The sequence below is a fragment of the Mizuhopecten yessoensis genome, unplaced genomic scaffold, assembly GCF_002113885.1.
Source record: "Mizuhopecten yessoensis strain PY_sf001 unplaced genomic scaffold, ASM211388v2 scaffold11169, whole genome shotgun sequence".
Taxonomy (NCBI): Eukaryota; Metazoa; Mollusca; class Bivalvia; order Pectinida; family Pectinidae; genus Mizuhopecten; species Mizuhopecten yessoensis.
The window spans coordinates 251,324-270,244 of NW_018408914.1; the positions used below are offsets into that span (position 1 = coordinate 251,324).

General features: G+C 37.4%; 1 protein-coding gene across 1 annotated transcript; it reads left to right on the forward strand.

Moving 5' to 3' along the window:
* Positions 1 to 1,367: 1,367 nt before the first annotated feature.
* Positions 1,368 to 9,466, forward strand: LOC110467294 (radial spoke head protein 3 homolog B-like). The gene is made up of 8 exons (XM_021524364.1): positions 1,368 to 1,431; positions 1,587 to 1,771; positions 2,623 to 2,710; positions 2,954 to 3,241; positions 3,507 to 3,710; positions 4,460 to 4,622; positions 5,919 to 6,169; positions 9,070 to 9,466. The coding sequence occupies exons 2-8, from the start codon at positions 1,644 to 1,646 to the stop codon at positions 9,193 to 9,195; spliced, it is 1,248 nt and encodes a 415-aa protein (XP_021380039.1). The 5' UTR covers positions 1,368 to 1,431; positions 1,587 to 1,643; the 3' UTR covers positions 9,196 to 9,466.
* The last annotated feature ends 9,455 nt before the right edge of the window (positions 9,467 to 18,921 follow it).

Genomic DNA, 18,921 nt, shown 5'->3' on the forward strand with positions numbered 1-18,921 from the left:
TATACAGTAAATAAATGATCTTTACAGTAAGACATGTAGTCTATTAGTAAATAAATGGTCTTTACAATAAGACATGTGGTCTATAAGTAAATAACTGGTCTTTGCAATAAGACATGTGGTCTATAAGTAAATAAATGGTCTTTACAACAAGACGGCTGGTCTATACAGTAAATAAATGGTCTTTACAATAAGACGGCTGGTCTATACAGTAAATAAAGTATCTTTACAATAAGACGGCTGGTCTATACAGTAAATAAAGGATCTTTACAATAAGACGGCTGGTATATACAGTAAATAAAGGATCTTTACAATAAGACGACTGGTCTATACAGTAAATAAAGGATCTTAACAATAAGACGGCTGGTCTTTACAGTAAATAAATGATCTTTACAATAAGACGGCTGGTCTATACAGTAAATAAATGGTCTTTACAATAAGACAGGTGGCCTTTACATTAAAATATGTACTGTACCAACCATAAGACAGGTAGCCTTTACATTAATACATGTTTTTTACAATAAGACAAATGCCATACCACTTTGTAGTCAGAATCATAATCGTAGTTTACCTAGACGATATGTTTATTTGGATATTTTTTCGTGAAAATATGTCGATAAATGACATGTATATACTGAACATAACTTCAACATTATCCATTATAGGCACTGGATCCGAAGATACGAATATCTGTTGAATGTGTATTAGGAATAGGTCACCCGGCCTCCCTTCAATATGCAAGCATTAAATTAGAGGCGAGACAAAAATCAATATAATCACATTTAGGTACTTTAACAATAGTGTTAAATGATAGAAGCCTATCGACAAAACCTTCTCCGACTGGTATACATTAGGACTTTTACATATATCAGCAGGGCTCATTGATTTATATAAATCATAATTTTAAAAACATACGTGGGACTTCAATTCTAGTAAGGCTAACAAATAAAGAACTTGCGTGGGGTTGTTGTCTGCAGATTACACGTTTTCACCGGCTGAGATGTTGAAATGTGTTCATTTTTGCTAATTATAGTATTGAGTTGTATTAATTAAGTTTCCATGAAACTAAAATGCAACCGATTCGAGTGCTTTAACAAATTCAGGCATGAACATATTGTTTCATGAATCAGGGGATATAACAGGAATGTGTAAATCTGCGTTTCGTTTCTTTATCTCTGAAAGTTCGTAATATTTATGCACTCAATTGACGTATTCAGCACTTGATAAAATTGATATTTTTTTACATTTAAAATAAGATTTTAATGTATAGGAACAGTTTTTGTAGAACATGATATAACTGTAACATTAATATTTTTCTTGGCTCTTATTTCTATTTTTAATTTATTTCTGTTAAATTAAATATATTTGCTGCGGTCTTGATGTATCTTGGCAACGTGACTCGTAAATATTTGGCCATTGATCGGAACCAACAAGGTAAATTTGTCCTACCAACGGATTCTTTGATGTAATGTTATTGTGTTTTAGGGGTTGGTTGGATTCTAAACAGCCTATTGGTATTCCTTATGTCTGACGTGGAGTATATTTGTGACGCATTATAATTGTTACGGTTTAATTTTCTTCTTCTGCAGTCGCAGCAGTGTTGTGAGCCAAAAGTGACAGTTGGACTGGCAGGTTAATTTCCAAAAATGGCAACTTTGCTTCCCCAGAAACCCCAAGCACAGGGAACTTATACCTTTGCAAGTCAACCCAGGGCAGTACAGCAGAGGAAAAAATATAGAGATGCGGGAGAAATAGGTGGAGATTTAGGAGTAGGGTACGTACAAATTTGAATATAATATTGGTGATGACAACACACGAGGGACGCCTGTTTATCTGTTTATGTTAACTACATGCATACAAACAATGTCACACTTCAAAGGATACTGTTGTTTAAGCTTAAAAATATATCTTTTAGTATTCATACATTTAATGAATTTATAATTATGTTACAGTAGTAAATGTTTAATGTATTTAGTTTTAAATGGATGTCACTATAATGACCATTGCTATAATAACTAATATGGCTAATTTTGATTGATGTAGCTATAGCCTGTTGTCAATTATTATAAAAATCACTTAAATGTGACATATTATTTCTCAATTATATGTGATCTTGGCTGACAAAGTAGCTTTTTAATTCAGTTACTTTATTTATTGCAGATTTATAGCTGCATTGCATTTACATTGTGAAAAAACCCACATTGCTTTCTAAATATGAATGCCATTCTTAAATTGTTTCAAAGTGAAAAAATCTTCACATGAACATTGGATGGTGTTGAAGTATTTCTAAGGTTTTTAGAAGTTTTTAAAAGATTACCAAATTGTGCTGGATTAGTTGAAAGACAATAAATTATTTGTGGATTAAAACAAAGTGCTGTTTTCTTCTTCGGTGCTATAACATCCTCGGTTTAAAGGTCTATTATTTTCAATGTAATTGTGTCACGTTGCTGTCTCTGTTTTAATCCACTGTTGTGAATAAGTTTTCCAGTCTGTCAGTGTTCTTTTGACAATAGAGGAGATGTACCATAATTTAGATAGAATTTGTGTTTTAATGTTGATAATTTAAAATTTAAATGGTAATTGGGCAATGACTTCATTAATAATAATCATTCTGTTTAATTACAGGACCCAAGGCCCCCCTCAATATGGAAACATTATGTACGATAAGAGAATTGTCCGTGGAAATACATATGCACAACACACACTGCCTGCGGTAAGTGAAAGTTACTTCTTGACAGAGTTTCTGTTTTTCTTTTTGAGAAGTATTGAAACTTTAAAGACGACAAAACTATTTTTTATCTATAGATTAAGTGTAAACATGTATGCAATTTGTTAAGTAAGTATACTCTTCAATTTGCTCCTGTCAATCTATAGTGCCTGTCTTTGCTTATTTCAAGTGTGTCTTAATTTATGATTTATTTATATATTGTGTATCATTTTTCAATTATGTTTTCAGCATGCACAACCAGATCCAATTGAAATTCAGAGACAACAAGAAAATAGACGTCGTGCAATAGCTAGAAAGCGGGCAAAAGAACAACTACGCCCTCGATCCCCAGAGCCTGTAGAAGGTCGTAAACACATAGATGTACAGACAGAATTGTACCTGGAGGAACTGAGCGACCGTGTGGAGGAGGCTGATGTAGAAGTACAAACTGATGCCTTCCTTGACCGCCCACCATCACCCATGTTTGTACCAGCTAAGACAGGATTGGACATGGCCACACAGATACTGGACGGAGAGGTAAGCATATCACTTGGATAATTTACCAAATAAAAAGGTGATAGTTTAAAGGTTGAAATTAAAACAATATAACATACTTTCTCTTTAGAAAAAAAGTGTATTGATTTATTGTGGATTTATCAAATGAAAGTTATTTTTGCAATAAGAAAGGACTGTAATAGCCACTCTCCTTTTATTGAACTTTCAAAATTAGGATTCTTTCACAAATAGTCACAAAGTTGAGAATGTGCAGGAGAGTCACTGAGCTGTGTTTATTTCTCTACAGCTGTTTGACTTTGATGTGGAAGTGAAGCCAATCCTAGAGGTGTTAGTGGGTAAGACTGTAGAACAAGCATTACTAGAGGTGATGGAGGAGGAGGAGCTAGCCAATCTCCGCTCACAACAACGCGCCTTTGAAGAGTTGAGAAATGCTGAACTTGTGGAACAACAGAGATTGGAGGAACAAGAGCGACGACACAGGGAGGAAAAGGTATATTATTTTTCCGCGTTTCAGAGAATAGCGGGAAAATTTGTCATGTATACACAGAGTATACCGGTATGTGGGCAGTTGCCTGTCTCTTGCAGAGGTTTCGGCCAATCTGATTGAGGCACATACTAAGGGTAGTTTACGGGTACGTGTATGTTCATTCTAGCTTCGCACCTTGCACAGCGCAGTACAATTTGAAATAAAATTATAGCAGAATTTTATGTTTATGTAACAGATGTATGTGTGGGCATCGTCATTTGTTTGAAATTCCAGCATCAATTTTGTAAAAAAATCTTAAGCATTGTCGGGCTGGTACACCTCCTGTCGCGTCTAATAATATTAAGGTTTTCAGGTTGGGTGGCGCGCTTGGTTTTACATTTGTATGGCGATGAACCATGCGAGGATATATGTGGGAGGATTGTTTGTGTGTACGGTAAATGAAGTCCGAGTAGTTTTCGTAAATGCATATTTATTATATTCATATTATATTTATGAATAAATGCCGACTTTGTCCGTGCTATCTATCAAGCAGCTCTTTGCTAAGTAGGTGTTGTGTTATATTTGCCTTAGTACATATAAGGCGTGTATAGAGGACAGAGTTTAGAACAAAATCACAAAAACTGTTTGAATTACCTCCCTTACATAACATTTTGTTTAATTTCACATTTTTATGCTGATGCATGCAGTTGTAAGATTTGATATGTTCATTGTTTTTTTGAAATGCAAATATTTTGTTTATTTTTTGATCACAGGAAAGGCGTATGAAACAACAGAGAGAGATTTTGAAAAAGGAACACGAAACTTCAGAAAAAATTGCTGCCAGAGCATTTGCTCAAAGCTACCTCGCCGATTTGGTGCCAACAGTGTTTGGAACATTATCAGACAATGGTTACTTCTATGATCCTGTAGAGAGAGGTAGGTCTCTGTCAAAACACTCTTACACTGGGTTGTGGTATTCTGCAACATTATCTGGACTTTTATGGTCCAAATAAATTTATAGACAAGTAGTTCAATTGTACTTAAGAATGTACACCTCTGAGAAGTCAAAAAATTCCTGTATTAAACTTTTTTTCTTATATGGATTTTTGGAAAAAGGAGTTTATGGCATAGTAGAAAATGCAAAAAAAAATACATGTCTGTGTATTCGTTTTTTTAATGCTATGATCGGTCAAAGATGCCAATTTAACACAACATGTGATTTTAGGTGATTTTTGGGGTTTTTACCATTTGCAGAACAAATTCATACAATTTCTCCAAGTGTGTTATCAGATATGTATGAATGTTTGTAGAATTGATGAAAATATTATTTTCTTTTATATTATGGAAGTAAAATTTCTTAATCTTCTTTTTTTTACTCCGAAAGCCGAATTTGGTTACCCCTACCCCCTATTTTTTAATGAAAAAATACTCTCTTTTTTTTTACCTGTTTTGCAGATTAAACGCTTGATATAAAAAGTTCTGCAAATAAACTTTTTTTAATATTTAATGAATTAAAAAAAAAAGGGTGTTTCTCTTTCTAAAACATCCACAAAAATGGGGGTTCCGTGTGCTTCTTTTTTTGTCCCATTATCATTTGTGTTATTTTTTTACCTTTTTCGAGGTTTAAAATCAAAGTGCTTCAGTTACACTAAATATGTAAAAAAAATATCAATAATGTGTAATTTTCCAGTTTGTTGCATATAATTTTTATAATATTAAACATTATAAAGTTGTACAACAAAATTAAACCTGCTACAATTAAATGGCGACACAATGACAACTTAAGTGATCAATCTAGTGTCAAAAAAGGTGAAATTTTTGCCTTTTTTGGAGTGCAAGAATTACACATTAATACACATTTTCAAAATGGCCGCCAAATTGGTAATTTTTTTAAATTCTTGTAAAAAAAGTTCTACAAACAACAGGTATCTATTTTTTTGACATATTTTTCAGATGCGTGTTTGCTAATAAACTTGATAATAATTTATTAAGTATTACAAAAACCCAATACACCAGATCAAAACAAGACTTGAACGTGATTGAAATTTCAGAAGAGTACATCCTTAAGATAAAGATTATGAATTTTAAAGAATCTTCGCATAAACATCAAAATCTTTACCCAGTGTAAAATTGATGTAGTGAAATAATTAAAACTGTCAGTTTATGCAGACAATGTGTACCTGTCTGCCTTGCGTTTACATATGTTTACTGATAGCATTTCTATCTCTCCAGACATTGAACAAGGATTTATGCCATGGTTGATGGACCAAGTTAAGGAACAATTACACAAGGCCCAACTCGGCAGAATGGTGCTAGATGGAATCCTACGGGAGGTGGTCAGCAAGCGTTTTGATCAATATGCCAAGTTAGATGAGAAATTGAGGGAAATGTTGGGAGACACATTAGAGATGGACAAAGGTGGCAACAGCTCAAACAATGCCCCAGAGGAGGTACCAGCGCCAGCTGCAGCCACCACCACAGAGGTAGGTCACAGAGAGTAACTCATAGTACTACTGTATACTACCCTCTCCCATCAACAACAACCGACACAATTTTTTTTAAATCACAGCGTAATAAACTCTGAATTAATATAAATACTGAACCTCCCCTACCACCATCTCCGCCACCCTACTACTGTATTTTATAATTGAGTACCTCTTGGGTTGGTGAAGTGTCATGTACTAAAAATGAACCTTTTGTCCCAGTATATATAGTTTTGACTTATACTTAACATGAATCATATTGTCAAGGGAATAAATATCTTATGCATTACAAATAGATGTCAGGTTTATCTGGCATCAATTAGTGGAGGCAGTTGTGAGATCTGTATGGCATCATTAATTGGAGGTACTTATCAGATCTATATGGCATCATTAATTGGAGGTACTTATCAGATCTATCTGGCATCATTAATTGGAGGTACTTATCAGATCTGTCTGGCATCATTAATTGGAGGTACTTATCAGATCTATATGGCATCATTAATTGGAGGTACTTATCAGATCTGTCTAGCATCATTACCTGGATGTGGTTATGAGATCTATCTGGCATCATAAACTTATGTTGTTATCAGATCTATCTGGCATCATTGTCTGGATGTAGTTATGAAATCTATCTGGCATCATTACCTGGATGTAGTTATCAGATCTTTCTGGCATCATTAACTGGATGTAGTTAATAGGTTTGTCTGGCATCATTAACTTGAGATTGTTGTCGGTTTATCAGGCAACAGTAACTATTAATAGTAAAATATACAAAATTTAATCTGAAAGTTAATTTTTTGATTTAATTGTAAACAATTGTCGAGTTTTATTGAAAATATTCCAATCTGAAATAATTTATTATTGTTCAACTGACATGGTTATTTACCAATAACATAGTTCTAAAAATATGATTTAATAATACTGTCAATATAGTAAAGTAGTGTTTCAATAAGTTTAAAACACAAGTGTTAAAATTCAGACGATAATATTTGCTGTTCTTTTTCAAGTATTCAACAAAATTTTATTACTGACACATTTTCTTTTTGGTCAATAGATTGAAAACAACCGTCAATATTTCTTACTTTTCAAACTTGAGAGGACAAAAGTGCAATTATAGAGGTTGATTAGGGACTGGCTTTTTATCTGCTGTTGTCGTAATTCAAATCACCACAAGGGATAATTGAAGAACCCCTAGTCCATACTTCTGTCATATGAAAATTAAAACATTATATGTGTGTGAATAAATTTCCCTGCAACTCAAGAACATAGTTATCAAGTTATTACGGGTGCAGGGAGATTTGATAGCAGTAGAATAGGCTCCCCTGACCAGGCCTGTGTATTAGAGACCAGCGATCCCTGCAGGATAATATGACGGCGATGGTGCGCTTCAACAGCAAGTGTGAGTGATTATTCAGTACGGTGAGCTGCGTTTGTCAGCACCCGCTCCAAGAGAAACGCCTCGCTCTGCCAGATGAGAAATTCCCATGACTTGTCCCTCTGTTGGAAGGCAACAATACTCTCGGCACGCGGCTTCTTAATTTTGACAACATCATTCCTTGTGTTAAGCAGGTGACTCTTTTTCCGCCTGAATGAATCCAGACATTTATCATGACAGTGAGGGGCTCACTACAGGAAAACTCAAGTGGTTTATCAACAGGGCATTTAAATGTTGTGCAAATATATAATTGACAAGAATACACATGCTTTAGATTGAATGGTTGTAGAGAGTTATATAATTGATGATGAATGAATCTCTTTGAAGGAAATTCATCTGATGAATGTGGCAGGTCATACAGAAATAAAATACTTGAGCTAAAAAAAACTCTTGATAAAAATGCCCTTAATACCGTGCCTCAGTGATCACTTTCCCCGGGGTGCCACCTCTTTTTGTTGTAATGATCATTTTGTCTTTTCTATTTGACACAGTAGAATGGGTAACAATACATGGTGTGAAAACAGAACTGTTGTATAGGATGGAGGGAGGGTGTGGGGGAGGGGTGAGTGTGGGGCGGTGAGAGGGTGCGGACGGGCAGGCAACCCTAATTGGAGTATAACTAGTATTGGTTGTCCCTCTAAAACACCATGAATAGTAATAAGACATATTTCAGAAGACCACAGGCAGGAGTATCACACTGCTTATGTCTGAATGTAACCAGCTTTCATAAAACTACATTTGTTGTTTCTTGGAGGATATTTTGGATTATTGAGAAATGTACCTGCTTGTTCCTGAATCAAAAATTAAAAAGAAAAAAATCTGTTGGAGTTTAAATTCATGCTTTATTAATGATTTGTAGGCTAAAATTTGTCATTGTTTCAAAGAAATGATCTGTATTGATTGGATAAAGTGGAAAGTTGATGAAAACATTTGAAAGCTTAAACAAATTCTGAAGTAGTTAAAGTGTTACCACTGTATTACATTAGTTGCAGTTTTTTGATAAAACTTTCAGTAACAAACTGTTACCAGCTGGGGACAAAGTCTGAAGCTTGATGTGTGTTGATAGTCAGAGGTTTGACTCTCGGCATCTGGCAATTTCCATTAAACTCAAACCCATTTTCTTAAAATGATTGTATATAGAAAGTGTTGATTTCAGGAAAACCCTTGGTAGGATTATGGATTGTCTTTGTCAAAGAAGTTGTTATATGTATAATAGATTAAAAGTAGTCAGAGTGCTATCTTCCTGAAGTCACCTATGTTCCTTAGGTTGTGAATTTTGATGTGATGAGATGATCAAAAAGCTAGCAGTAACATAAAAATAAATCCAATGTTCTGGGAATATAGCCGTACTATAGTCACACCAGTGGCAGTTCCAGCAGAGGGCAGTGTTAAGTAGAAACAATATGTTCTTGTGGGGAAATATTAATTAAATCTATGAAAAATAATATTTTGTTTTGTTTTTCAGGCTGAGAAACCAGTGGAACCAGCCGAAGAGCCTGCTGAACAGAAAACAGATGAGAGTGGAGGGGGAGAGCAGCAGACAGAGGGGGGAGAAGGTGAAGAGGAGGACTCAGGGGAGCCCAAGGAATAAATACTAGTTAAAGAATAATTAAAATTTTATACATCTACCAACAGAAACATGGAAAAACCCAGTAAACTAACAAAGTGGTTCTTTTGTTTACAAACTATCGAACAACTCACATTGAAACCAAAAGGAGGGCGGTGAAGAAGGAGACCATTGCCAGACATTCTGTGATATTTATTGTCCTCTTGTTCAGATTCTAATTTTTCTAATTCTACAGAAAACATTTATGATTCAAGTTTTAAGTTGTTGCCTAAATCTTAAAGAAATAACATTATTTCAGGAACAGATATCTTATTTAACAAAGATTCTCGTCAAGTCAGTATTACTGAGTGCTAGCCGTTATACTTACTCAATACCAACCTCTGTCATGTTATAATTACCATCTCTCATACTCCACACAAAAATATGTCAAAATATTTATTGCAAATTTGATTTTTGTTGGTATTAAATAAAATTAAGTAAACACAGAGCATTGGGCTAAAAGTCGGGAAAGATATACTGTATTGGAAGTTCATATGCAAATTCTACACGAGTGCAAATGAAATTTGTTGAATGTTGATAAACTTCTACTGTGTGTGCTGGAGGAAGCTCCAGGACACGTGATAAGTATCAGTTATTTCTAGTTATTCTTATTTTGCCAATGTGTCTATAGTCATATAAAGTACTGTGATTCCGGACCTGTATCATAAACCAAGCTTTAGGTTAGCACCGAAATAACTGTAACATATGAATAGTCCGTCCTAGTAAGTCAGTGCTAACGTCAAGCTTGTCAGTTTTCTGGTATAGGATCCATTTGTAAATAAATAAAGCATTACAATTCATCCACAAATACATGAAGTGTAATCCCTGTTGACAGTGTACTAAGTAGCCTTATGGGTGAGGGAACTCCAGTGGTAAAACACAAAGAATCACTTGAAATTTTAAAACAATATTTTGGGAAAATGTCTGTATTCATAAAAACCATATTGGTGATGATTAAAAGTTGAACCCTAGAGAGTTCCAATCCTAGAGGCCCGCTCCTGTTACATTACTCGTGTTGTTAACCTATAATACTGTGCTCATACTTTAATCTACACTACATATAATAGTTCATTGTTTTAATAAATTATGGGCCCATATTGTTTTCAGTATTTGGGTTTCTTCATATTGCCTTTAGATCTATTTGAAAAAATACAACTTTATGGTGTAAATAAAATGTACCAACTATTTTCAAGAAAATGAATAAAGAAATACAGACATTGATTATGTTGTTTCTGTGATGGGTGCTGGCTTGTCCCTGTGTTGAACACTTGTATGTGATTACTGTTAACACAATATATATGGACTGAATATGATAATAATTATTTGGGACAGAATGTATCAGTAATTGATGTAATGTTTGAGGCTGACTTGATACATTATTAACCTGTTGTTGGAGATTGACTGTATACATTATTAACCTGTTGTTGGAGTCTGACTCCAAGTCAGCCTCCAACAACAGGTCAATAATGTATAGAGTCAGCCTCCAACAACAGGTTAATAATGTATAGGGTCAGACTCCAACAACAGGTCAATAATGTATAGAGTCAGACTCCAACAACAGATTAATAATGTATAAAGTCAGTCTCCAACAACAGGTTAATAATGTATAGGGTCAGCCTCCAACAACAGGTTAATAATGTATAGGGTCAGACTCCAACAACAGGTTAATAATGTATAGGGTCAGACTCCAACAACAGGTCAATAATGTATAGAGTCAGACTCCAACAACAGGTTAATAATGTATAGGGTCAGACTCCAACAACAGGTTAATAATGTATAGGGTCAGACTCCAACACCAGATTAATAATGTATAAAGTCAGTCTCCAACAACAGGTTAATAATGAATAGGGTCAGACTCCAACAACAGATTAATAATGTATAAAGTCAGAAAAGAATTTCTTCCTGGTTTTCATCTTGTATTTACACTAGTATGGTATGTAGTCGGTTTTAAATTGAAAATACAATAGCTGTTGAGCTATTCCTTCCCCCGGGCATCTAGTTTGAAATGTACAATTTCTTAGATGTTTGGATACATAGTAGTGTGACATGTATGTAGTGTTGTGTGTCATTCCATTACTAATCACTCCATAGTATTGTATGTGTCTTAAAACAAAAGGAAGCGGACACACTCTTATTGGCATTACCAGGTTTTTTTTGTTTTTTTTTATAAAACTGACATTAACTCGTTATTTTTTTTTAGTAGACTGATTATTTGCAATTAAATTGTATTTAAGCATGGAATTAGATCTAAGTCCGTGATTTAAGTTAAATCAATAACAAATTGATATGGTGTAGTTTTTTCCTGCACCCTGCTGTATCCTGTCCGATGAGCCTGTCACTCTCGCTCCGAATCATCTAATCCATACATTGACCCGTCCATTACTGGCTACAGGTGTCCACGTCGACGTTCGTAGCGGTCAATTTACCCCACCGGTCCGTTTGCGGGTTGGGTCACGTGCCGCGGTATTGACCACCAGTGACGATGTGTTCCGGCAATGTAACACCTGAGGAACACCTGATACCTTGTCAATACGGACCGTCAACACCTTTTAAAGACCAGGCTGTTCCGACTGTTGACACACCCCCTCCTCCCATTCACCAGCTATTTATTTTACAGCTGTTCTGTGTAGAAAGTAAATTGTCTAAATAATGACACAAACTTCTTCAAATATTTTGTTAGATTGAAAAATTCAATTATCCGACCGGTTTGAAGCGTCATAGAAACGATGGAACAATAACAGTTTTATTCTGTAATGAGAACTGTTATTGTATTTTACATTGCAGTACACTGAAATAGTTCTAAATTGAAAACATTTTGTGCGTTTTGTTACCTTGTGTACAATCCTTTTGCTTTATTTCTGGCAATAGATATTTAAACTCATATCAACAATTCTCCGCCATACATTTCTTACTTTTAATAACATGTGTCATTCCATATACCTTGGTAAGATTATGTACCCTGTGCATAAATATAACTTAGGTATCGTTTTAGCTCACCTGGCCTGAAGGGCAAAGTAAAAGCTTATGCCGTGCCGCGACGTCCGTCGTCCGTCCGTCAGGCGCCAACTTTTTTCTTAAAACGACTTTTTCTCGATAACAAATAGGCTTTGGGTGATGATATTAGGCCGTAGCATGTAGGGGTGAAGGGCTGCAAAATTAGTTCAGATGAATGACATTGGCCCACTTTCAAGGTCACTAGGGTCAAATATGGTAAAATGTTTAAACGACTTTTCAATAACTAAAAGGCCCAGGGTGATGCTGTTTGACTAATGGCATGCATGGATGAAGGACTACCAAGTATGTTTAAATGAATCACACTGACTCACTCTCAGTGAAATGTGTGAATTTATAAATTTATTTCTAAATAGCCGTAAGGCAAAAGGTCGTTCTATTTGGCTAATAGCATGGAGGGGTAAAGGGCTACCAAAGTTTAAAAAATATTTGAAACAATTTCATATTAAAAACCAAAAGGCATAGGGTGGTTATATTTGGCCTATAACTTAATTCAGACAATTTTAATATATTTTTCCTTAATACACTTTTAAGGTTACTGGCGTGAAATTAATATCAGGTGAGCGATGCAGGCCCATTGGATCTCTTGTATTACTAATTTATTACACGATCCCTGTGTTATGTTTGTACTAAAGCCAATTATACAATGGTTACAAAAAATGGGTATGTACAATGTAGCCTCTGTTATTATATGGACTACAGTAAAAGTATCCTAATAGCACAGACCAACCTCCTTATATCGACATTGTCTACGTGTTGGCAGCTGTTCTTCAAACGTAAAATAACGGTTTAGACGAAGTATACTTGGTGCAATTAAATTACATCCGTGAGTGTTCCATACTGAATACCTGAAAGCATTGGTCTACAACTATCGTTACAAAGGGACAATTCTTAAACTGGTTGAGGCCCACCATGAATGAGTGGGGATTGGGTAGTGGAGGGTTGTGGATAGTGGGGATTGGGTAGTGGAGGATTGTGGTAGTGGGGATTGGGTACATAGTTTGTTTGTCATGGTCCTTTTTCAACAACTAAAATATTGACACTTTAGGTAGTATGACACTCCACCCAGTCTCTGAAATGTCATAACCTGGACACGGTAGTACGATACAATAACCGGTCACTGAGATGTCATAACCTGGACACGGTAGTACGATACAACACCCGGTCACTAAATTGTCATAACCTTGACCCGGTAGTACGATGCAACACCCGGTCACTGAAGTGTCATAACCTGGACACGGTAGTACGATACAATAAGCGGTCACTGAGATGTCATAACCTGGACACGGCAGTACGATACAACAACCGGTCACTGAAATGTCATAACCTGGACACGGTAGTACGACACAACACCCGGTCACTAAATTGTCTTAACCTGGACACGGTAGTACGATGCAACACCCGGTCACTGAGATATCATAACCTGGACACGGTAGAACGATACAACACCCTGTCACTGAAATGTCATAACCTGCAAAAGGTAGCATGACACTCCACCCGGTCACTGAATATAACATTCTGGACACGGTTGTATGACACTCCAACCGGTCACTGAAATGTCATTACCTGGACACGGTAGTACGACACAACACCCTGCCACTGAAATGTCATTACCTGGACACGGTAGTACGACACAACACCCTGTCACTGAAATGTCATAACCCGGACACGGTAGTATGACACTCTACCCGGTCACTGAGATGTCATAACCTGGACACGGTAGTATGACACTCCACCCAGTCACATTATTCTGACAACAGGCTATAGCATGAGAAGTCACCGAAAATAAAGAGTAAGAAAGATGTCCCAAGTACGGCCGTGGGGGCAGCAACACTAGTTTGAATTTTCCACTGAGGAGGAGAAATTTTACAAAAAAAAACCGATCCTGCATATAGACCCAAGATTAGTCGCCTCGTACGATCAATCAGTTCCATTATTTCCCCGAACCTGTGCAGGTTGTACTGCACCGGTTTTGAAAGAGTGAGAATTGGGTTGAGGTTGATTAACGATAGTAAGGATCTTGAATAGGTTACGGTAGGAATGGGGAAGGGCTGTACCGGTTTATGATGATTCGGCAGTACCGAACACGAATGGTTAGAGTTACAGTTCTGTGCGTGTAAATCGAGACAAGATAACGATAAGCGAAAGTGTCCATAGGCAGTTGACTGCAACATAACTTACCGACAGTTCAAACACATCGCGAAAAATTACAAACAAGGTGGTAAGAGTCGCTATATAATGTCAAAAGTAATGGAACCGAAACGAAATAATGCCTCTCGTTGGTTATTAGCAGAGAGTTGCTTAGGTGTCGGTGGTGATGATGGGAGTATTGGACCTTGTACAAACACTCAGATCATCGCACTCCGCTGGATTAACGAAGTAAAGAGTGAAATTTATCAACAGAACTGACACGACATCTCATTACTTCTGAATGGCCATTACTGTGTATTGTCTCCTAAACCACTCGACTTTTATAAAAACACAACCATATGGTAAAAAGTGATAAAATTGTAAATAGTTGTCACTATAACCCTCAGCCTGCTTGGAGCCGAATGACTTTGTCAGGAATGTGAGCTAGATGGCCGTGTTGCATTGTGTATGACAATTAATTGATGAAAAGAACAGCTTTTTGGGTCTTAACCGTTGAGGTGATAGGAGAAAACGGTGAGAATCCCGGTGCAGTTTAACACATGCTAAAGTATGTAAAACAGCACACCATTCACCATTCGCCAACGCCTCCAATTAAAAACGTATAAAATTCTTCACTCCGAAGCAGGTAGTCAGGGAGAGCCGGTTTATTTGGAGCAATTCTTTAATAACCATAATGTTTCTTTTTCAAACAATAATGACGACCGACGTTGATACGAGATCCGCCTTTCTGCGCATGTTGACGAAACAAACATGGCCACGTGCCAACGCGCGCTCACTGCACGCGCACATGTATCATTTTCGTGTAAATCTAGTTTCACTTGATGTTATTTAAAATTGCAGAGTGATACGTCAACGCTAGAAGAACAGACTATGGTGTATGTAATTTGACCAACATCGACGTTCCGGGTGTATGCTTCGACAGAAATTCTAGACCGTTGATTCGGTAAAAAGATATTTTAGGGAAAGTCCACTGAAACGTTTATGACCAAAGTTCTAACTCTTTACGACCTAACCTAACAGTGTCTTTATTAATATTCCAATAAACTAAGCGGTCAGACTCGATAGATTTGGGTGTCCTCGGTCCGTTTCATCTTGGTTGCGCGCTTTATATCCGGTGCATGGTACTTGATTTCTTTCAGACGCACTTCTCCGCACCGTTACACACCGATGGAGACACTAGTCTTTTGTTTTTTATTTGTCCACAATTAAACTGGTAGTTTTACGGAGATGAATATCTTTATAATTTATCGTTGACGTTATTATGGCTTTGGCCTTATTTATGATTAGTTTTACGAACCGTAGCCAAATTTTTATTGTCATAAATGTGCAGTTTTTAATTTTGATTTTCAATTTTAAGAAAATTAAAGAAAGAAAGAAAACTAGCTTAATATCGAATTTGAAATGGATCTGACAGCAAAAGGTCCTGGCAATGTTAGGATAGGGAAGTAGTGTTTATTATAGCTGCTAATATCGATTGTGTTATACAAGTACAAGTGATCATGGCACGATAACGGCACATAACATCCCATCCGCCTTCAGTACATTATCTCCCGGCCCGCTTCCGATACAAAATCTCCAGTCCGCCTTCATTACATAGTCTTCCGTCGGCCTTTAGTACATTATCAGCTGGCCCGCCTCTGGTACATCATCTCCCGGGCCGCCTCCTGTACATCATCTCCCGGTCGGCCTCCGGTACAAAGTCTCTTGTCCGTATCCGTTGCATAGTCTTCTGTCGGCCTTTAGTAGTACATAATCGCCCGTCCACCTCTGTTTCATAGTCTTCCGTCCACCTCCGCTTCATAGTTTCCTGTCCTTTTTCAGTATACATTAACAGCCGATCCGCCTCCGGTACATGATACCCTGGTCCGTCTCCAGCACATCGTCTCCCTGTCCGTAACCGGTACATAATCTCCCAGTCACATCCGGTACATTTGATGTCTCTGTCCATCTCAAATACTTCATATCCCGGTGTGTCTCCGTCACTTCGCATAGCCGCCACTTCCATTACATCATCTGCTGGTCCGCCTCCGGTCTGTTATCTCCCGGTCCGCCTCCGGTACATCATCTGCTGGTCCGCCTCCGGTAAATAATCTCCCGGTCCGCCTCCGGTACATCATCTCCCGGTCCGCCTCTGGTACATCATCTCCCGGTCCGCCTCCAGTACATCATCCCCGGTACATCATCTCCGGTACATCATCTCCCGGTCCGCCTCCAGTACATCATCCCCGATTCGCGTCCGGTACATCATCTCCCGGTCCGGTACATCATCCCCGGTCCGCCTCCGGTACATCATCTCCCAGTCCGCCTCCGGTACATCAACTCTCGATCCGCCTCCAGTACATCATCCCCCGGTCCGCCTCCGGTACATCATCTCCCTGTCCGCCTCCGGTACATCAACTCTCGATCCGCCTCCGTTACATCATCTCCGGTACATCATCTCCCGGTCTACCTCCGGTATATCATCTCCCGGTCCGCCTCCAGTACATCATCTCCCGGTCTACCTCCGGTACATCATCCCCCAGACTCATTTCGGTACGTCATCTGCTGGTTAGCCTCAGTTATATCATTTGCCGATTTGCTTCTAGCACATCGCGTTCGCCTTCAATTCTGCCTCCGGTACATCATCTCTCTGTCCGCCTCCGAAACGATTCCTGTACATAAGCTCTTGCTCGTATCCGGCACAGCACCTTCCAGTCAACCTTGTTGTCGTGTACTTTTACGCGTTTGACACAGCCACACAACCATTAGTAATCATTTATTTGTCGGCAAAAACAATTTAAATTTAACTTATTCAGACTGAAACAAAATTAAACGACTTTGTATATTATATTTGAACTTTAGATAGTAGTTGAATTCACCGGATGGCACGTGCAGACTGATGTTTGCTGCCCGGGGGGTACTGATGACAATTGTACCTGGCCCGGGGCTACTGACAATCCACGACCTACCCGGAATCACAGATGCACTCTATTCAATGTGTAAGTGGTATCTTACCGATAACCTGATCTAGACACACGCTTTGTAGTTAATCAGATGTTCGTTTTGTTTCAGTTTATACCATAAATATAAAACCGCATAGTGCATACCCGGAAGTGATGACACAACTGATACGTTACTCGTACTCTAGACTTAAGGTTTACTCATCCGTCCTTACTGGGAGCCAGCAGGTAGCAGTTGGTCTTCAATTCATAGATATAATTTCAATATTTTTCACATCAAGATTGTCATGTAAAGATTATCTAGTCCGGAAACGGTGTCTTAGACCGTTGCACAGAGCACAGCTGTAGTGGGTAAACAAATGGCGCTGTCATCACTCGGGCGCTAGTGTCACCTGAATTTATGTTTTCATTCAATTGAACATAACTTAAACGGAAAAGAGATTATATATATAAATTCTATTACAACATCTAAAGACCTGTTTGGTACAGCGATTGTATTCTATCGAATCATCAGTTGACAGTGGTGGTGGTGGTGGTGGTGGTGGCCTTTTAGACAATATATAAGATATGTCCAACATGAGGTGGCTTATAAGACACCATCTCTGCTGTTTTGTCTAAAGTCCTGTTGTGAAAGTCATTTTACAATCTAAGAATATATCTGTTGCTGATAGTTTCGCTACTTTTACACATTGTTTTGCCACGTGACATGACATACGTAATATTCTTAACCACGTGACATTAGCAGTAGCGTTTCTATAGTGACCACGTGACATATGCACTTCTTATTATTATTTTGCAGTATCATGAATTATCAATTTGGTAAAAACAAGTGTTAATAGCCCCCTGTAAAACTTTAAGTGTTATATTGTATATGTGATGACGTAAAGATGTCCGTATCACTACGCGCGCGATATTGACTTAACGACTACATAGTGATACCGTCAGGGCGCATTTCGGACGGTGACTGGCTATGCCCGGGCTCATTTAAATATTCTAATTCGATGTCGATCAAACGTCATTCTAAAACAATAATGTCCAAATTTTCAAGTTTTTCTTTCTTGGGAAAATCGGCCGTTATATTTGATTGTATAGTTAGAGATATTGTTGAAAATTTGAGAAATCAAGCACTTGTATGAGGGAATTCCCAATTACCGGCATTCAGATCCTATAAAGACAAAGCAACATGGATTATTTTCACAAAAAACACAAAATGTGCAAATAACAGACACCGAAGTATGAAAAAAATAATTGATGATTCAAATATAAAAACTATAATATAACATACTATGTATAGCATACTGAAAGAAACATTCCGCTTATATCTACCTGGATGGTCAAGTGTTTTGGGACTATTACATTACTAGTGTAGTACATAGCAATGCGATTGTGTTATAAAAGTGTGTAGAACTGTTAACTGTTTTATGTTTTATTGTGTCTAAAACACGCATTATATGACCTGATATTGAATGAAACTGTATTTTAATCTTCAAAACAGCTAATCTTTCCCTCCCCCACTTTTAAAAAAAATGCAGTTTTTTGTGTATAAAAAAAAAGCTCCTACCTAATCTCAGTTGTAAACTAGAATTGCTTCAGTGCCTATCACAAACAC

Coding starts and splice junctions, on each gene's coding strand:
- LOC110467294 (XM_021524364.1), top strand. CDS start 1,644: ATGGCAACTTTGCTTCCCCAGAAACCCCAAGCACAGGGAACTTATACC. Junction 1,772..2,622: donor GGTGGAGATTTAGGAGTAGG/GTACGTACAAAT, acceptor GTTTAATTACAG/GACCCAAGGCCCCCCTCAAT. Junction 3,711..4,459: donor GACGACACAGGGAGGAAAAG/GTATATTATTTT, acceptor TTTTGATCACAG/GAAAGGCGTATGAAACAACA.